Source organism: Bolinopsis microptera, chromosome 11 (assembly GCF_026151205.1).
Source record: "Bolinopsis microptera isolate Bmic1 chromosome 11, MBARI_Bmic_1.0, whole genome shotgun sequence".
Taxonomy (NCBI): domain Eukaryota; kingdom Metazoa; phylum Ctenophora; class Tentaculata; order Lobata; family Bolinopsidae; genus Bolinopsis; species Bolinopsis microptera.
In genome coordinates, this window is record NC_087082.1 from 8622128 (window position 1) to 8642867 (window position 20740).

Below are 20740 nucleotides of genomic sequence, written 5' to 3' on the forward strand. Positions count from 1 at the left end.
TTGGACCTCTGCACTTGAAATTCACGATGTCAATCCTTCGCATCTCGCCGATATGTCATGCATATGTCAATGTGGTTGCGAGAAGATGCGCGGCGCGGCCCAGTTAAGTAGTGCATCGCGCTACAACTCTGCAGTCTGCACCCAGCACCAACCCTAACCACTACAACTAACCCTAACCCATGATCCCTAACAAAAGCATATGCTGAAATCTTAGGGCATGCAGTGCGAGTGTGCTAAATCACTCTACAGTCGATCTTCGAGATTGTTCTAAAATGTAAAAGGGCCCCCGACAGTTGAAACCAACTTCAATGGATGTATTTTGGGACGCTGATTCCGAATCACCCCCTATGACATAGAGTTAAAATACTCTCCTGACGAGATATTGGCGAAAACTGTCTCGATCACGTGATATGACCGTATAAGGAAGTTAGTCCAATTTCTCGTTAGGGTTACGGTTTTAGCATATGTTTTTGTTAAAGATTGGGTTAGGGTTAGGGTTGGGATCAGATTTATAGAGGGTTAGGGTTTCGAATAGTCCTTCAGGACCAGCTAGAGAACGAGTTGAAAAAGTCACGTGACAGTCGAGTGTGAGTGATTAATCATCATCCCATGCGGTGCCCCTGATCATGATTGATGATAGTCGGGTGCCTTGCACGGCGCACCATATTACTATTAGTATTAGACTTAGAGCTCGTTTAATGTTCTAATACTGCTAGTTTGGAACCTGAAGTTTATCAAAATAGTGATATAATTACAATGTTTTTTATGGTGTCAAGGCGACTTTTTAGATTTTACATGTGCTAAAAAGAATTTTAGTGTTTGTTATCCTTAATTTTAAGTTTTTGGAAACAACATTTTGAAATTGAATCACTATTGTTTGGTCGTTTCCGCATTTCTGACCTTGGATTTTGTATAGACTAAATAAAAATAAATCACTTCTTTTCAAACGATAGAGCAGATATAAAATCACATATCAAACAATGAATCAATTCAACACGCGGGTTTAAATATATGCATGATTTATATCAAATTATATACACAAAAGTAACGTATAATATAGTAGCGCGATGCACTACTGGGTCGCGCGCGCATCAAATAATGCTTCTCGCAAGATCGGCGAGATGCGAAGGATTGACATCGTCAATCAACGTATAATACCAATAATGTGGTGTGAGTTTATTGCAAAGTTAAACAAATCAAGTATAAATAGTATATTGTAGAGACCTTGATTAGAAGTATGAGCTCCACAAGAAGTATGAAATAACGCATGAAAAGCCTGAAATAACGCGTGAGATATATAGAATGATGCGTGAGAAGTATATAACATTAACGACGTGTGACTATCGGCAGTCACTGGACTAGACTGCCCTTACATTCATTATAATACAGGTCGATAACACCAATAATTGTAAGTAGAAAACAGACATGTTACAAATTATAATTATACACTAAAATATTACAGCACGGGTCAATCTTTCGGGCTACCACTAGACATAGAGTCAAAAGTAGCAGTCAGCCTATCAAAGAAAATAAAATTGCTCCTTGACTTATTAAAACTATCAATGGATTCCAAGGTAGCGGATCTACCCTTCAGATTATCACCTTCCACCGCTATTTTATCTAATTCTGTGTCAGAACAAGCAACTCGGAGTGTCCTTACAATGCCAGGTCGTTCCTGTTCAGTGTCCGAATTGCTTCCGGAGCAGGTGTCCGGTCCGGATTGGTCCGGGAGGTGTTCGTTTAAACCGTCTACTTCCACTCGTGTGATACTGTTACGGTGAGCGATCTCGGAGAGGCGAACTGGGGGTAAGGTCGGCCCTACCTGGAATAGGGAACTTGTTAGTCGTATTACTAGTGCAGTATTACTTTACTTTTAGTACGGATCACTGGGAGATGTGAGAGTATTCACTAAAAGAGTAAAAGCCTAGTTATAGTTTTAGAAAGAAGAGATGTAGCGAAAGAGAGATGTGTTCACAAGAAAGTCAGATCTTGTTAGTTAACATAATAACGGTATAAAGCAGCTAGATCTTTGAGTTCTACAAAAGTTAAAAAAGACAAAGCCTGGAACAGGCAGGGTAGTCTAATTCAGCTCCACCGCAGACAGCTGCACAGCCCACAGGAACCCCAATTTAATATCAACTTGAAGTTGATGGAACAGCAAAACCTGGATTTAGCTATTTAGCACGCCCTGATTGGCAGAAATCCCGATTTAGCGCGGCTGTTTCCTTCAACCCAGCTTTCACGGTAAATCAGAGTTTTACTATAACTATAATGATCGATCGTTTAACAACTCCTACGATACCGAGGATAGGTTTGATCCCTTGAGATAATTATTGTTACTAGCAGCATTATCATTTTGATGTGTTCGGCTACAAGTTTTTTAACATCTATGTCCAGATCCGGTAGAGTGGTGAAGAGGTGAACTACATTTTTTCTGACACGCGACAGTGATTACTAAATCAACTCTCATGATTGACCAATTTCACAGGCACGTGTCAAAACCTCTCCACCAGTATCCGGATCGATGAACTAAGAAAAGAGCCCAAGCCTAGTTTAGCATTCAGAAGCTGATATTATCTTCTAAGAGAAAAGAAAGATAAATCAAAAACAAATTGAGCTGATAAAACCAGAGATTAAAATTTGAAAACGTGGTTAAGTGAAATTAAGCAAAAAAGTTCGGAACATTAATAAAAGAAAGTTCAATCCCTCGCTGCGTCAGACAAATTCGGGGAATGAAAAAAGAGTATTTGCGAATAAGCTGCTTTAAATAAGCTGTACGTCATTACGTGAGCTAGATGAGACCAAGAACTTCGGGGTTACGATAAATATGAAGCGGGGTTTTCCGTCCGATTTCATTTGCAGGACCTGAAACATTAATTATATCGACATAAAGGGCGTAAGGTGAAGGTCCAGATAAAGAAACAAGAAGAGACGAGAGGAAAAAGAGGAAGAAACAGTGCGTTTTTACTTTTTAACTCACATCTCTCAATTATTATTGAACTGTTGATGAGCAAGAATTGTTCCGATAATGAGAAGATTGAGTGATATGACGAAATATGCTCCTGGAATATCACTCTCGCTTTCAGTCACACCCTGCGATATACATAAGCCACAATAATACAACAATCATATCACAATTTCACCACAATAGACACCACAATAAACACCATTGGTAACAACTAACAATTAAAATTGCTAGTAAAATACGGAGACAACAAACAATAAACACGGAACCACATCGAGATGAGATGACAGTACAGCAGTTGTAACATTCCAGATTTTTAAATCAGCTAATATTGTTGTGATAATTATTTATGTTTTGTACAAAAGCGTCTTTACTTCATAGAATGAGATATTATCATAAAACGCCAGCACATTGACACATATCTTAGTGATCAGCCTACCTATAAATTTAAGGGATATACCAAAAAGTTCGAGACCTTGTGTCGTGAGATTCAGTCTGTCCGTCCGACTGTATGTCAGTATGTATGTCCGTCTGTGTGTTTGTCACAGTATTCTCTCCCGTTCTTTCCTCCAAACCTAACAGCGCGAAGTTAAGATCGCCCATGTTGGCGGCCATCTGTTCATGCAAGTTAAACAAGTCTTCATGGTCTAAAGGCTCGGCTTCTGTCTCTGTATACCAAGAAGAGGACCGTTTCTTTTTGGAGGAGCGGGTTTTCTTTGATTTTTTTATTCGGAGAACTGTTGTGAAGCTCCTCGTTCGTAGTCGGTTTGGATTTGTCTGTTTTGTGTAAGTTTTAAATACGGTAGTCGTCAGCAAACTCAATGTAATGTCTTTATTTGTTCATCAGGTTATGATCAGAATTTGTAAGAAAAGCAGGAAAATTAGTTGATGACTGATTTCAAAGAGCCGTAAAATCAACCTTTACGCTAGTTCATTATCACATAAGTTACCAAGCGTAACTCTAGTTACAAAGTCACCACTAAACGTTAAGCTGCCTACAAAACATTTCCTTGTGTTTGTGAAGTAACAAAAACAAACCTCTTCCCCACGTCTGAACATGTTGAGCATCCTCTTCCCGAACTTGGGGCTGTTTCTAGGACTGTCAGAGTTACTTCCACTGCCGCTGTCACCAGGTGGTGGTGGTGCCGACTTGGTGTGGTCTAAAACACCACGAGCTTCACCTGGTGATACACAATCATTACAGGAGTAATAGTAGTAATAGTAGTAGTAGAGTAGTAGTGGGACAACTGCATGTGCTAACAATCTGATATATGAATTAATAATTCGCCGTCTATATTAATATACGACGGCGAATTTTGTTTACATTTCTATTTAAAAATAGCTAACCGATCATTCTTTTGGCTCCAGCAGCGATTCTAGTTCCAAAGGAGTTAGCAGAGGACCTTATCTTGTCAAATCCCTGGGAGTGAGAAGTATATGAGAAGTTTAATTTTCCCGATGAGCCTGCACTTATCTATAAACAATACTGAAAAGAATAGTTGTTCGGTATTTTCAGATAGAACTAAAAGCAGTTCGGTATTTTCAGATAGAACTAAAAGAAGATTCCAGAAGTTCTCACCATGTCCACGATATCCGCCTTAGTAAGAGGTCCGTGTAGAACCTGAGTAGTTAGTCCTAGGTCATCCCTGCAGCTTACTATCGAGTGAGCCATCTTCATCAGCACGTCCTACAATACATGTGGTGTGAGGTCATGTCACGTGGTGTGAGGTCATGTCACGTGGTGTGAGGTCATGTCACGTGGTGTGAGGTCATGTCACGTGGTGTGAGGTCATGCCACGTGGTGTGAGGTCATGTCACGTGGTGTGACGTCATGCCACGTGGTGTGAGGTCATGTCACGTGGTGTGAGGTCATGCCACGTGGTGTGACGTCATGCCACGTGGTGTGACGTCATGTCACGTGGTGTATATTTTAACTTCTAATTACTATCCATCTAGTCTTCAAAATCATCTATCCTATTTTTCCGCAAAACTAATACTGTTTACTGTACCTTGAGCTGAGTAACGTCTAAAGTAAGGGGACGAAGTGTAATGTGAGTTCGACCGTTTATTATTCTCATATAGTGTCCCAAACAATCCGGCGGCTGACCTGTACAGATCTTATCAAACTAGTGTGTTAAATGTAGAGATCTCATCAAACTAGTGTGTTAAATGTAGAGATCTTATCAAACTAGTGTGTTAAAGGTAGAGATCTTATCAAGCTAGTATGTTAAATGTATGGGATATGACATAGTTTTAAAAACTGGTAAAACTGGTACCGCAGCGAGAACGATAAATAACTCACTTCCTTACAGTGAAACTTAAAACTTTCATCTAGAGACCAGTTCACGTCTAACAAAATCAAATTATGTCCAAATAGGGTCAAATGCTAAGATTTAACTGTTCCGGTCATAATTTGGTCCAAGACTAGGAGGTCCGGGAGTGAAGTTGGCTTGTAACCCTCAACTTAACCCCCAACACTACTAACAATAACACAGCGCGCTCACCTATGTGAACACGGTCACAGGTAGATAACAACAACATTTCCATCTGGTCCTGTTTGTGGACGATATTCAGCGACTTTGGTGTGAGCCACACTGCCTTAGCCTCCCCACTCGGCCATTCCTGAAGAGGAAACATGTTAGCAACAGCTAGACACCTGGAACTGACTTACAAATTACAGCATACTCAGAAGAAATGTAAGTAAAATACCGATCTAATTAAAAATGGTATATAAATAAAATTGGAACTGAAGGTTGCCGGGTACTATACCTGTGTGACCCAAGACTTGTAGATATTGTGAGTCTTGTTGTCCTCTTGGGTAGGTAGAAGATGTTGTACTTGTTCTAATAGTGCGGGGATACAGTCTAGTTCCTGGGATATAGGTCACGCTTTTTAAAAGTGTAAAGCTAGGGTCTTGGTTTGAAATTAAGAGAGGCCAGGGTAGTATAGTGAGCAAGAAAGCATCCAAAGCGGGTGGGAGTCTTATAATAGATACAAATCAATAACTTTTTTCATAATAAATTATTTGAGCTAACCTCCCTGACTTCGTCCCGGATCTCCGCCAGATCCGGTTCCAATCCCTGCATTATGTCGATAGCAGCCTGTCTGTTCGTATCCCTGAACATATCTTCATAAAATTTCCTCAATTTTCTATCGCATCAGAAACGGATACCGACTACCGTAAGATCTCATTCTATAAAACGACTGATATCAATTTGCTGATCACAGAAAAAGTTTAGAGATTGGTCTACTGGGATTTCCTTGCTAATAAAGACAGAGGTAAGCACGTGATTACAGGTAAATAGTAGACTAACAAACCTAAAGACGTTGATGTACATGCGAGTAACCGAGGAGACTCCATCTCTCATCATCCCTGCCACTCCCCGCTCCCCTGTTCTAGTGTAGTCTCCTTTTAATGCTGCTGTACCTGAGAGGGAGTAGTCATGTGATGTTAGCTGGTTACGGTTTTAAATAAGTTGTGTTCTCAATTAAAGTACTGTCTGTGTACGGTCTGTGTACTGTCTGTGTACGGTCTGTGTACGGTATATGCAGAAAGGTGACATACATTACCTGCGTATTGTGTACTGATAGCGTCTCCGTTGTTAGCCCATAGCAGCTTGCCCGGCACTGAGAGATCATCCTCCGTGATACCAACACCTTCAGCCTAGTATAGGGAAACGATGTAAGAAGAGGACGTAGAGGTAAAATTAACACACTTATAGTTAGAACCAACTACATACATGTATATTGATATATAAACGCTGTAAAGAATACGAAATAATAGCCAGTATTAGCAGGTTAATTATCAGGTATTACCAGGTTATTGAGGGTGTGTTTAGCAATAGCTCCCTGCACCACGTTAGTCCTATCCAGACTGTCCATACAGTTGACCCTGACAGCCCCTACCTGGCACTCCCTCATCTCACCCCGTACCACGTGGGTGTAGCCGAACTTGTTTGTTATGCCTGGTGAGTAGGGGGTTGTAAACATGTGGTAGGGGGTTGTGAACACGTGGTAGGGGGTTGTAAACACGTGGTAGGGGGTTGTGAACACGTGGTAGGGGGTTGTGAACACGTGGTAGGGGGTTGTTAACACGTGGTATGGGGTTGTAAACACGTGGTATGGGGTTGTAAACACGTGGTAGGGGGTTGTTAACACGTGGTAGGGGGTTGTTAACACGTGGTAGGGGGTTGTAAACACGTGGTAGAGGATTGTAAACACGTGGTAGGGGGTTGTAAACACGTGGTAGGGGGTTGTAAACACGTGGTAGGGGGTTGTAAACACGTGGTATCATTAATGATTAGTATTAGTTAATGAGTTAATAATATGCGGGACATATGAAGGAAATGTAATGGAAAATGTGGTGATATTTAGAAAATGGAATAACTGAAATTTCGTACCTTGAAGCTCTTTTAGCAACACCTGAACGTTGTCAAACTTCATTCCCGCGCAGTACTCGTTAAAATCAAATGCCACATAGGTGAGACGTTCGTTGTTGTACATGTACGCCTAGAACAGATCTATAGTTAAAAACTTTGCGAAAAGATAATAGTTGTTACACTATAAAACTGAGGTGAAAGTCATTTGTAAACCTGTAAAACTGAAGTAAAAGTAAGTTTTAAAATAAACACTGAAACTAACCACTTTAGCGAACTCGTCCCCAAGGGGAGCCTCTTTGCCCTCGCTGTCCAGCAGGTTAACAACTACAACTTCTCCATGAGTAGCTACCAGCCTGTCCATATGAAGTTGAAATGCTTCCAGTGCTTCCTCTGAAACAAATAACGTGTCAAGATTGCGATTAGTTGATAATGAGAGCTGAAATAGAGAGGACGGTACTCACGAGGGGACCGTAAAATGACCGGTTTATGACTCACCATGGGACCGTGAAATGACCGGTTTAGGACTCACCAGGGGATCGTTAAATGACCGGTTTAGAACTCACCAGGGGACCGAAAAATGACCGGCGCGGTTTAGGACTCACCAGGGGACCGTTAAGATGACCGGTTTGGGACTCACTAGGGGGCCGTAAAATGACCGGTTTATGACTCACCAGGGGACCGTAAAATGACTGGTTTATGACTCACCAGGGGACCGTAAAATGACCGGTTTAGGACTCACCAGGGGACTGGTTTAGAACTCACCAGGGGACCGAAAGATGACCGGTTTAGGACTCACCAGGGGGCCGTAAAATGACCGGTTTATGACTCACCAGGGGACCGTAAAATGACCGGTTTATGACTCACCAGGGGACCGTAAAATGACCGGTTTAGAACTCACCAGGGGACGGTAAAATTACCGGTTTAGGACTCACCAGGGGACCGTAAGATGACCGGTTTAGGACTCACCAGGGGACCGTAAGATGACCGGTTTAGGACTCACTAGGGGACCGTAAGATGACCGGTTTAGAACTCACCAGGGGACCGTAAGATGACCGGTTTAGGACTCACCAGGGGACCGTAAGATGACCGGTTTAGGACGGTAGTTAGTGAGGGGTTGGTACCAGTAGACGGGAACACTCCCCCTGATAATCGTGTAGGACAGTTGTTCTTCTCCAGCTTGTAGGATCTGCTCAGTCACTACGTAGTTTGCAGGACAACCTGAACCAGTTACGTCTCATAGTCATAAACAATAAAATAGAGTCTGCATCAACTATCGGCAAGGGATACATAATTTGTCTTATTACGACAACCGATTCGTAATGAATCCCTCAAACATTGAAAAAAACTCCTACTATACCGATACGGCTGCAATTAGGACTAACTTAACACTCCAAGTACTCAGTGAGTAGTACTCACCGTCCTCATCAATTCCCCTGCGTTTGAAGCGTGTGCCAGCCCGGTACTTGCTCCGTCTGGATACCACAGTGAGGGTATCAAGAGGTCCGTCAAGTGAAGGGGTAGAGGGAGGTCTGACTCCTCTCATACTCTCCTCTGTGGTAGGGGCTATCTCCGCTTGCTCTATGTACCCCTGGGGAGCATGGTTTATTGACTGGCCATTTCATGAGGGCATTTAGCTGCTACTGAATCATGTTCAACCTACTTTGATCTGAGGAGCACGACGTGTACTGAAATTTATAACTGATCCCAGCAGAGCAACATTCCAGTACGAACCTGCATAACGGGGATAATCCAGGGGTTGCACAGTTCGGGGAACTGGTTGTACACAGAGATAAGACATTCCAACATATTCTCATTCCAGAAATACTCCGTCTTGGCTTGCTGCCAGATCGGTTTAGTCTTATCAAGTGGTTCTTTACAGAGTTCAGTTAACGTGTGGGATATGTCTCCTTCTTCAGAGTAGTAGAAAGATCTGCACGTGGGTGATGTTAGAGGGACTCATATTTTAGAGGGAGAGATAAAAATGAAATAACCCACAACTAGATTAAGTAACACGGAATCTTGAAAGTGCGAATGATAACCAAGCTACCGGGACAGGGTGTCAACTTTCACTTACTGGAAAGAGGGGGAGGCAATTACGGGGGGAGGGCGTTACTTACTTTTCAAACCACTTTACAAACTCCTCCTCCAGCTTCCTCTCTATTTTAGCGTCTGTCTCTGTCACATTCTCACCTGCAGAGGAAATGATAGATACATTATTATAATGTATGGGTAACGGGAGTGCAGGAAGTCTATCATATAATTAATTTCGTACTATGCTTCCAGAATCCAGATCAAATACCGTAATTAGACACTACAAAATAACTTTAATCTGAAGTTACCTTTAGGAGGTTTAGTGTGTTTACTGCAAGCCGGCAGATCAAGGTAGGGTGTCTCCAGGGACAGGGGTAACATCACTATATCATTTATACGCTGAACCTGGAGAAGGAATGTGTCGGTAAATCTGTGTTATTATTGAGTTATTGCTTTTGGAAAATTATAATATCGTTTGTAAGGGAAGTGGAAGAGAAATTAAATGTTACAGTTTGTCTGGAGGAGGAGTCGCAGTAAATCAATATTTGACCACCTCAAATGACAATATAATAAATAAGAATCGCTGCATTGAAAATTGAAATAAACAGAAAGTATGATTAATGATTTTTACCGTGGCACCGTGAAGTTTACAGACAACCTCCTTATTGGCAATCAGAACCAAGTTATCAGGGCTCTCCGGCAGGAACTTGATCTTACCAACAATACCATGACAGGTGCCTAGACAGACAGGGTCTAGAGACTCGTCTAGGATTGTAGAGTTGGAGGGGACTACTCCTGAGGAGACTGTGTTTAAAATCGCTAGGGGGAGGTGGGGGGGGGGGGAGGAGGGGGGGCCCCTGTAATACTTTTGACTCGCTGTTAATCGTAAGTCACTTAATTAATATATATGTAACAGTCATCAGATTTTTTATATATTTGTCGGGCACCATAAGAATGTAGAGCATATAATTTCATTTCTTAATTTTAATTCTAATATTTCATGTTTTATTCCCGGACGGCTTCAAATAAACTCATACTAATTTCACAAAGCATTGCCTACAAGTTTCAACACTTCAAGTTCACACCTATTAGTAATACCTCCCCTACGAATTCATTCTCAGAAACCTTAAGACTAAGTAACTACCTTCACCTTTCACCGTCCTAACACTATCTTAACATCAGCCAATCACAATTGAGAAACACGACTCACATGACACTACTTTCACCTCCATACTCCATAGCCGTCCGTGGCTACGATTGTAAAATAAGTCTGTCTGACCCGTTTTGAGAGATACGAATGAACTTGTGTTAAGTTCCAATATTCTAAAAAGCCTTTGTTGACTTTACCTTTCAAGAAGTCAAACTAATATAACGAGTATCACTTTGTATTAGACGCCTAAAAAAGTACTTGAACTAGTCCTCAAGATCCCGGTATAACACCAACCTCTACATTGGTGGAGAACCCGGGCACTATTTGTTTTTGCTTGTTTTTGCTTGGAACAACTAATCGAACTCAGCTTAACGGCAGTGCAGTGAGGTCATTTTCTAATCGATCCTCGATTTGTTTTAGTTAATCTCGCTAAGCTTGTAACGTTTTAAATACAGTTACTAATTCTCTTAGTACGTGACCAGTGCGAATCTTTAGATTTTTAGAATTTACATTAACTAAATTCTAACTAATTGTGATTGTCATTCATCACTAAGCAACATCCGAGTTACTACTAACCATCCACTGAACCTACCGCATTTTGTATCCAAGACGGACAGAACTTCTAATCTTCCGCCCCTGCAACAAAGTCACATCCTTCGAATCGTGTTTCTAATTTCCGGTAACCTAAATCTCTAACCGAACATGGCAACTGTGGAAGCTCTCGGTATCACCGAAGATCAGAAAGCCCAAGTAAGAAACCTCATTGAGACTGCAACAAGAAATGCAGGAGCCGCAGCGGTAGAACAAGCTAGGGTGGATTTCAGAGCAGGCGTCGCTGGAACTCGAAGACCAGAGATATTTGACCCTGCTAAAACCTCCATCACTGCGTACCTCGAATGTTTCGAACCCTTTAGGCGAGTCGTTGGACTAAAGGACGCAAACGCCGTACAATCATTTCAGACTTATCTGGACCCTAAGTCTCTAGCTATAGTTCAAGCTATGGACTCCGCTACCGAGGATGATTGGAACACCTTCAAAGACGAAGTAATCAGGGCTCTAAGTTCTCCTCGCGAAGCAGTACATGCAAGGTTCGAATTGAAGAAAGCAATCCAACGAGCTGACGAGACCGTGGCCCAGTTTGGTGAGAGGCTACGAGACCTGGGAAGACTCGGTTACCGTTCTGACAACCAAGCAGCCATGGAATCAGCTCTGATTGACGCACTCTCGGGTGGAGTTCTCCGAGATGAAATCTCTATTGTCCTAATAGGGAACGCAGACGACACGTTTGCCAGAAATCTCGAGGTAGCAGTGAAATTGGACTGCGCTTATCGAGCCAGATCCACTCTTAAAGAAGGCGATGATATTACAGTGTCGGTACTAAAGAACGAGAGAACCACTGCAGCAAATACCGCTAGTAACAACTCATTCCTTCCCCAGCACCCCATTCGAAGACCTGAATTATACGCAAACGATGAACACTCTGACCACCCCTATCAACACCCTACTGCACATCAACCCGGTTCCTACTACGGCCCGAATCTCATACGAAGTAACCAGCCTCAGAGCTCTTACAACGACAATCTAAGAGATAACAGACATTCAGGAAGACCCCCAGTTATCTGTTATGGATGTCAGAGACCGGGACATTATATCATAGACTGCCCACTGAAAGATCCTCGCTCCAGTTCACCCAACTGGAACCATCGAAACTTCTCGTGTCACTATTGCGGAATGGCTGGGCACATGATTCGAAATTGCAGAAACCGGGTTAGTGACCTAAGTAGGTTTCAATCACAGAGAGGATACCACAGTGAAACAGAATTTAGAGGGTATCAGGGACAAGGCAACCACACCAGACCAGAACTATCTGAAACGAACGTTAGAAATTACGCCTCAAACCAGGATGCTCGAGTACATTTCGATGAAGCTCAGTTACCTGGACAGCTCCCACCAGACTCACCCACCAACCACTGTACTAATCCACACCTCCCGTACAATGGAATAAATGCATATTCTGATTATGGACCGGTATCCTACAACCAAAGTCCAGTGCAAGAATGGAACTGTAATACTCAAGATGCTGCTAGCAACGGCAGATTCTACTCCAAAACTACATCAACAGTCCCAAAAAACTAATTTACCCCTCCCCTAGAGGGAGGGAGGATCTACCGCCACATACGCTGAAACATGACACATCTGTGAATTCGTGCAATGGATATGTATATCTAGATGCTTCCATATTTGACATCCGTACAACCTTTCTCCTAGATACTGGAGCCTCTATGAACCTAGTAAGTGAAGACTTCGTCAAAAAACATAATCTCTTATACCTGGTTAAAAACGCCACTTTCAAACTAGTAGGGATAACGGGTATGCCATTACAAGTTCTAGGAGTCATTCGAGGTGCTCATGTCATTATTAAGGGAACTGTTTTCGAAATAGATCTTGTGGTTACATCTAAAATGAAAGAAGAGTGTATTCTAGGACAAATCTTCTTCGAAAAGTACGGGATGATCCTAGACTTTAATAATAAGACGGTGAGCAACTATTCCTTCATTGCTAATCTTTGCGAAAGACCACCCAACTCCCAAGAACCACCCTCTCCTATCAAAGAACCACCCTCTCCTGTCAAAGAAGCACCTTCTCCTGTCAAAGAACCACCCTTCTCCTGTCAAAGAACCACCCTCTCCTATCAAAGAACCACCCTCTCCTGTCAAAGAACCACCTTCTCCTGTCAAAGAACCACCCTCTCCTGTCAAAGAACCACCTTCTGTTGTCAAAGAATTATTCTCTCCTGTCAAAGAACCACCTTCTCCTGTCAAAGAACCACACTCTCCTGTCAAAGAACCACCTTCTGTTGTCAAAGAATTATTCTCTCCTGTCAAAGAATCACCTATTCCTGTCGGAAAATCACCTCCTCCAGGAGTCCAAAGAGACTCGAGCCTTGAAACTAAGCCGCAATACAGCGTCAAAGATTTAATATTAATGTTTGACCTTAAATCTCAAAAAGAGCAGGATACTGCAGACACGCACACAAAGAAACAGAATAACTTCAAGAAAGAACCTCTCCCTCAACATGCTGTAGAAAATAACCCGGCTTTAAGAGAGAAAAGCCTATCAAAGTCACCTTTGGTGAACCAGACTGCCTTCGAAAGTCTCCCTGCACAAACTTACTTTATATGCGTTGCGAACAAAGTGAAGACTAACAACGAAGATAAAATGGATACCGAATCAGAGGAATCTACTAAACAGGACTCCACTCCAATCAGGAACTCTGATACCCCTATTGATCCTCATGCATCCCTAAAAACCGATAGCACAGTATATTATAAATCCGGTGCTCATATTGCTCCAGCCACGTACCACGATATGAAAGACTTGTACAATGTCGTAAGCAACAACATTAGTGTAAATCAAATACGCCACAAGACTTTTCACGATAAAACGAGAAGGTTCCGCAGAACAGACAAAAAAGGTGACAAGGTATTGGTCCTGAAACCTTTATCTCCTTCCATCAAACATTACCGTAAATTCAGCAAGTACTACAGGGATCCGTGGTGCATCAAGAAAGTCTTATCTCAATGGACTTATTCATACACCAAATGACTGTGATAAATTTCGGTATCGGCCATCGGGAAATCAGTGACCTGGCTAAATAAGTCTGATCTCGAGTAATGCGGAGTCACCATGTGTAGAGGTTTGCTGTCACAAGGAGCTGGCGCCCTGAGTGGTCAGTAAACCCGCGCCAGACGCACATGGCTCTGTAACTTTACCACCGATTTCCCGTACCCACAGTACCTCTATTATAGTCTCCTATCACCTGTAAACCGTAAAATGTCTTCACTATACCTAATAATGAATGTCTAGACACCTCATTTAGTAAAAACTAACTAATCGGACAACAATCCTTTTTCGTAATCAGGCGCTAATTTCGAGAATGTTGCTTTGAAACTGCTCTTTTGTGAACATTCCTAAAAAAGCCATAATCATATCAAGCACTTGTGCGGACCTTGAATATTCCTAATCTTCCTTCGAGAATTCCAACTCTCAAAATACTCATTGCAACTACTAATCATCAGCCTACTTCCTAAAACGCAATGAGTATTAACTAACAATCACCCAGCGGCCAGCACCCTTCACCTACAAGATGAATGTGTTAGACTCGGATTCTGAAACGGATACCGATTTGGACTAAATTAATTTTTCTATTTAAACTTTTTAATCTGAAAGGGCGCCTAATGCACCCTGGATGATCAGTGAGTCGAATCACATGATTATTTAATGTAACGAATTTATTTTTGTGTAACAAGAACGAATTTAAAACGAAAGACGAATAGAAGTATACGTGTAGAAGTTAACTTACGAAATGAAACGAATCGATATCGAAGGTTAAGTTAACAGTGTAAAACATTAACATTTTCGTATGTTTTACTCGTTTACAATTTTTTAAATGTTTATTAATTGATGTTTTGCAAAAACATCAACTGTAATACCTGTTATTTTATAATCCTAATACATTTTACTAAATTATTGGAGGGTCTTAAATTTTACTAAATTTCTGAACGGAAGATTGTAGAGCATATAATTTCATTTCTTAATTTTAATTCTAATATTTCATGTTTTATTCCCGGACGGCTTCAAATAAACTCATACTAATTTCACAAAGCATTGCCTACAAGTTTCAACACTTCAAGTTCACACCTATTAGTAATACCTCCCCTACGAATTCATTCTCAGAAACCTTAAGACTAAGTAACTACCTTCACCTTTCACCGTCCTAACACTATCTTAACATCAGCCAATCACAATTGAGAAACACGACTCACATGACACTACTTTCACCTCCATACTCCATAGCCGTCCGTGGCTACGATTGTAAAATAAGTCTGTCTGACCCGTTTTGAGAGATACGAATGAACTTGTGTTAAGTTCCAATATTCTAAAAAGCCTTTGTTGACTTTACCTTTCAAGAAGTCAAACTAATATAACGAGTATCACTTTGTATTAGACGCCTAAAAAAGTACTTGAACTAGTCCTCAAGATCCCGGTATAACACCAACCTCTACAAGAATTTCAAAAGCAAAAATGGCGATATTTTTATTGTTTTTTGACGACGATCCCCCTAATAATAATAATATAATTCGTATAGCTGTGATTTTATCGACAATAAGAAGATAAGACCCCCCACATTTTATTTTATATGTAGTTTATCAAAGAAAAAAATATTATACCCTCATCCTATGTCTAGCGTTATGCGGTAATAATCCCAAATAACAGCTATAAAATTATAATTACTAACTTCCGTCCAATTTGGAGCACCAGAGTGATTTGACACCATCGTGCAGAACATAATGTCCAGATATTGAGAACACTTCAAACATCTCACTCTGATAGGAAATGGGAATTAGGGATACTGGAAGAGTACAAAAGAGTACAAATGAGTACAAAAGAGTACTAGTGATTAAGCTATTCAAATAGAAAGAAACGAGTAATTCTGTCAACCAAACAACCGATCCAACATATCTTTTATCACCATAATAATATGATAAATTAGGTATTAGGTAAGTAATTCGGCACTAACTGTAAGATAATTAAGAACTAAGATATGACATTATTAAATATTACGATCTCATCTAATTCTGAATATCAAATACCAGAATTGAATGAATCTATTCATTCGAGAAGATAGAAATGAAAATATATTGTTAATGATAAAAATTATCATGATTTACTGGAACAGAATTGATCATTTCCGCGGTCAATCAAAATAATGTGAAGGTTCAAGGCAACTATCAAGTATCAATGTGTAATTCGAACGACGAAGGCAGTCACTGTAAGTTCAGATCTGATCTCGCCTCGTACACGTACTTCATACCATATTTCCTAACCAAATTACCAAAAACAGGTAAAGCACAACCAACTAACATGAAGGAAGGCTATACAAGAGGCGAACACATGTTTATTAAAAGACATTAAGGCGAGTAATGTGGTAAGGCAGTATTATAGTATTAGGGGTGCAACACTTAATAACCCTCACAGTACAGAACATAATATAATAGGGACTCGGGAGTAAGGAGCAATCTTTAGTAATGTGTTGGGGGAATTAGTGGCAAATTCCTGTAATGCACGGCTTTAAATATAATATACAGATCAAATAGAAGATATTGCACGGTTTTAGATATAGGATACAGATCAAATACAACACTGCTGTCTGCTACAGATACTAAGTACACAAGCATGATTGTAGTACAACCTATAATTTTACTATTTCAGTCCAGTATTAAATAAGTGCACGTGCAGTTTGAGAATACAATACAATGTGCAATATGTGCACAAATACACTACAATACAAATGGTCACTTCATGGTGACGGCACTTTCTTTACTGCTAAAGTGCTAAACTAACACAAATAAACAACAGCTAATTGTAACCATTAACTGTTTTATAACAATAACAGTGGGTTAACTATTATACACACATTACTGACTGTAGGATGGTAATAATATGAAGTATAAGTTAGTTAATCAGTCAATATCAAGACAGTAGCTTAGTAATATTAGTAATATTAGTAATATTAGTAATATTAGTAATATTAGTAATATTAGTAATATTAGTAATATTAGTAATATTAGTAATATTAGTAATATTAGTAATATTAGTAATATTAGTAATATATTAGTAATATTAGTAATATTAGTAATATTAGTAATATTAGTAATATTAGTAATATTAGTAATATTAGTAATATTACTAATATTAGTAATATTAGTATTCCCATCATGTTACGTACTGCAGCATGAAGAATCTTGGGGACTTAATCAAAAACGATACCACATTCGTGCAACTGTCCAGTATTCAACTAGTGAGATTTCATCTAATATAACAATAAGTACAGGGTGGCCCATAAGTGACTACCCACACGCAACCTCTTAATAACTCACGTAATTCGTCTCCAAATTGCACCAAAATTTCAGAGATTATAGATATGGGTCAAACTTAGATTTCCTGAAAGTTTCGTAAGCCACGCCCAATTACAGTGGGCGTGGCGTGACACTCCCTCTTTTTCACTATTGTCTTCATAAAATGAGAACGCTTTAAGCTAAGAACTCAAAATTTTTTGCACACATTTGGCTTGATAATTGAAAACTTTTCCAAAAGTTTCAAGTTCATTGGTTTAAATATGGCTGAGTTATGACCATTTTAAAATCCATCGGATATGTGATCCGAGCACTCAGTCAGTGATATTTGCACTCAATTAGTGATCTCGTCACCCAATCTGATCAAGAGTAAGGCGTTAGCGTGTATTAATGAGGTTCATTAGGCTTTGATTGGATACCGATGATGACTTTGCTAGAAAGGGAAACACAAATTTTTAGGATAAAAACCAGATCGTGACCTTTTCAGGAAAAGCCGTTCTCTCCACCACTTCATCCGGTCTAGTAGAGCCCCAGTGAATTGCATTCTGGGAGTTGACATATCCGTTTATATGGCCTTGTCGCTGTACCAGATTTCGTCCTCAAAGTAGGGATCCACATTCTGCTTGGACAGTTAAGCTAAGAACTCAAAAGGAACCTGTGACTAGCAGGGCTAACAAGCCCTGAAATGGTGACACCACCATAAATTCGTGTGATAGCGTTTTAGGTGCAGTCAGCTGTATAGGCCGGCCCATAAGCAGGCTGCAACCAATCAAGCGGTGCATGTGAGCCGAACAGGCCATTAACCAAGTGACGAGATCACTGACTGAGTGCTCGGATCACGTATCCGATGAGTTTTGAAATGGTCATAACTTAGCCATATTATAACCAATGAACTTGAAACTTTGGGAAAGGTTTTCAATTATCAAGCCAAATGTGTGCAAAAAATTTTGAGTTCTTAGCTTAAAGCGTTCTCATTTTATGAAGACAATAGTGAAAAAGAGGGAGTGTCACGCCACGCCCACTGTAATTGGGCGTGGCTTACGAAACTTTCAGGAAATCTAAGTTTGACCCATATCTATAATCTCTGAAATTTTGGTGCAATTTGGAGACGAATTACGTGAGTTATTAAGAGGTTGCGTGTGGGTAGTCACTTATGGGCCACCCTGTATATTATAAATAGAACTACAAGCAAATAACTTTAAGTAGTAAATTCCTCTGAAGGTTACAAATCGACACTCAAAATTATTGCTTACAGGACCGAATAATATTATAATCTTGAACATATTTATACCGATGTCTTATAAATGATGATTACTTTTTAATTTCCCGTCAAAACATTGTCTATGGGGCTTAAGCCAAATAGTCGGATCCCAACCGTTCTAAAAGGTTATCTCGTTAGCTTTTCGTGTTAAAAGCGATTTCTCGACGGTTATCACCTCTCTAGATGATTCTTAAAACATTTGGACTTCATGGCAAGTTTGAAATACATGCAATGAGGGCGTTTTCGGCCACACCCTTTTTCAGGGTTTCGCGGCCACTCGAATTTTTGTATTTCAGCTCCTGAAAGTCGTAAAGACTATTCCGATACACCAAACTGTACCTAATAGCCACATTTATATACAACTTATGAAGCAACATATACCTTAAAATGCTTCGTTTCGGAAATATCGCAGAAAAATGGTTTTTTAGTTGACGCTCCTCATAATTTCGATGATTTTTGGTAATTGGGTCTATGAGGGTCTAAGAAGTTTAGGAGACCGTCCAAAATGTTCGCAATGGTCACATTTATATTAGACTTATGAAGTAATATTAACCCTAAAATGCATGTTTTCGAAGATACAGTCAAATTAGTATAAAAACCAATGTATTATAACCTGCAGATTGTCTTACTCCACATAGTATAACGTCACATAATATATACTTCAAAATATTTCGTGACTGAATTGTTCGTGCTTATCTTTTAATACATAGCTGATAAGATTGTCGATGCATGTGCATGTGCACACTTAACCACTTACTGTAAAATAATATTGTTTCGACTCCAAAGTAGTGTGCTGTTTTTGTAAATGGGAGCCAATTGAAACAAAAATACGAATTAGAACTGGCAGAATAAGTTTGAGGGAAGAGAAGGGCTTGATGACCCGACTGCTGGTCATATCAAGACGCAGAAGCGGAATCGACATCTCAGAGCTCTTCTCTAAACATGAATTCTCTGTGGTTCCTCACTCACTCTTCGACAACGAGGGGAAGATGTTCAAATGTGACGATAAGGCTGCATTTTTAAGAGGGTTAGAAGAAACTGTATCTGATCATGTTGTCATTTACCCGACTTCAGTCAGAAACTGCGTTGTCCTGGATGGCATGGGTTTTGTAAATCAGTTAAGGATGAAAGACATGCTCAAATTGGAAGACCTTATACAGCAGTTCCAACAACGGATCAAAAACGAGATCAGCGCTTACAGTCATGTTATTCTCGTTTTTGACAGTTATGAAGCTTCTCTTTCAATCCTGAAGCAAGGTACTTGGGACATTAGACACAAGACTCAAGTACAGTTTAGATTAAGTCCTTCTACCGTTGTGAAAGACATCACTCTAAAAGAGTTACTTTCCCACCCAAAGAATAAACAGACTCTCACAAAATTATTCTCAGAAAGCTGTCAATCCTTGATGGATACCATGTGTAAGACATACGTCATAGCCTATGGGACAACATTGCTATCGAATGTACCAAACTGATACCGATCTGTTCATAAACACCCAGAAGCAGATACTCTGATGATATGTCTGATCGACAAGCTTGGTCAGCTCATCCCGAATCTTGACATTTTGCTGATTTCTCCTGACACAGACGTTTTGATGCTGGCCATACATTATGTAGCCACACATCATACGACAAATATCATGTTTGAACTGCTGACATCCAAAGGTCGACGGTGTATCCCCGTCAACATCATCTGTCATTTCTACGGATATTGGGTCTATGAGGGTCTTTTTAACACGAAAAGCTAACGAGATTCCGTTTCGTCTCAGACTAAAATAACTGGGCGTTCTTAACGATCTATAAGATACATGAGCACCGATAAAACCAATAATTAGACAAAGTCATATTATATGCTGTTTTCCAAACCATTTCTGTGAAGCCTTTAAATGTGATTGATGCGATTAATGTAATTAATTAAAGTTAAATAAATTTAACTAAGTTAAATACCAGTTGTAAAGCATGTCGTTAACGTCCAGGATATTGAGATCTCTCAGCGCTGGTATTTCTCCTTCTCTTATCACTTCTGATGTATCCGTG

The 20740-nt window shown here is 40.2% G+C and overlaps 1 protein-coding gene across 2 annotated transcripts; it reads right to left on the reverse strand.

Moving 5' to 3' along the window:
• Nucleotides 1-936: 936 nt before the first annotated feature.
• Nucleotides 937-20740, reverse strand: LOC134823578 (phosphatidylinositide phosphatase SAC2-like). Of its 2 annotated transcripts, XM_063835113.1 has the most exons (22): nucleotides 20651-20740; nucleotides 15825-15912; nucleotides 10007-10170; nucleotides 9684-9780; nucleotides 9462-9534; nucleotides 9076-9274; nucleotides 8761-8932; nucleotides 8413-8562; nucleotides 7607-7734; nucleotides 7366-7474; nucleotides 6782-6930; nucleotides 6536-6629; nucleotides 6284-6392; nucleotides 6001-6082; nucleotides 5735-5836; nucleotides 5470-5587; nucleotides 4975-5072; nucleotides 4545-4652; nucleotides 4313-4385; nucleotides 4004-4146; nucleotides 2787-2865; nucleotides 1674-1822 (listed from the first exon to the last, which is right to left on the reverse strand). In XM_063835113.1, exons 2-22 carry the CDS (start codon nucleotides 15904-15906, stop codon nucleotides 1773-1775), a joined length of 2379 nt encoding a protein of 792 aa, XP_063691183.1. In that variant the 5' UTR covers nucleotides 15907-15912; nucleotides 20651-20740; the 3' UTR covers nucleotides 1674-1772. The 2 variants fall into 2 exon arrangements, with proteins under 2 accessions (XP_063691181.1, XP_063691183.1); XM_063835111.1 differs by lacking the exon at nucleotides 2787-2865 and having other exon boundaries at nucleotides 937-1822.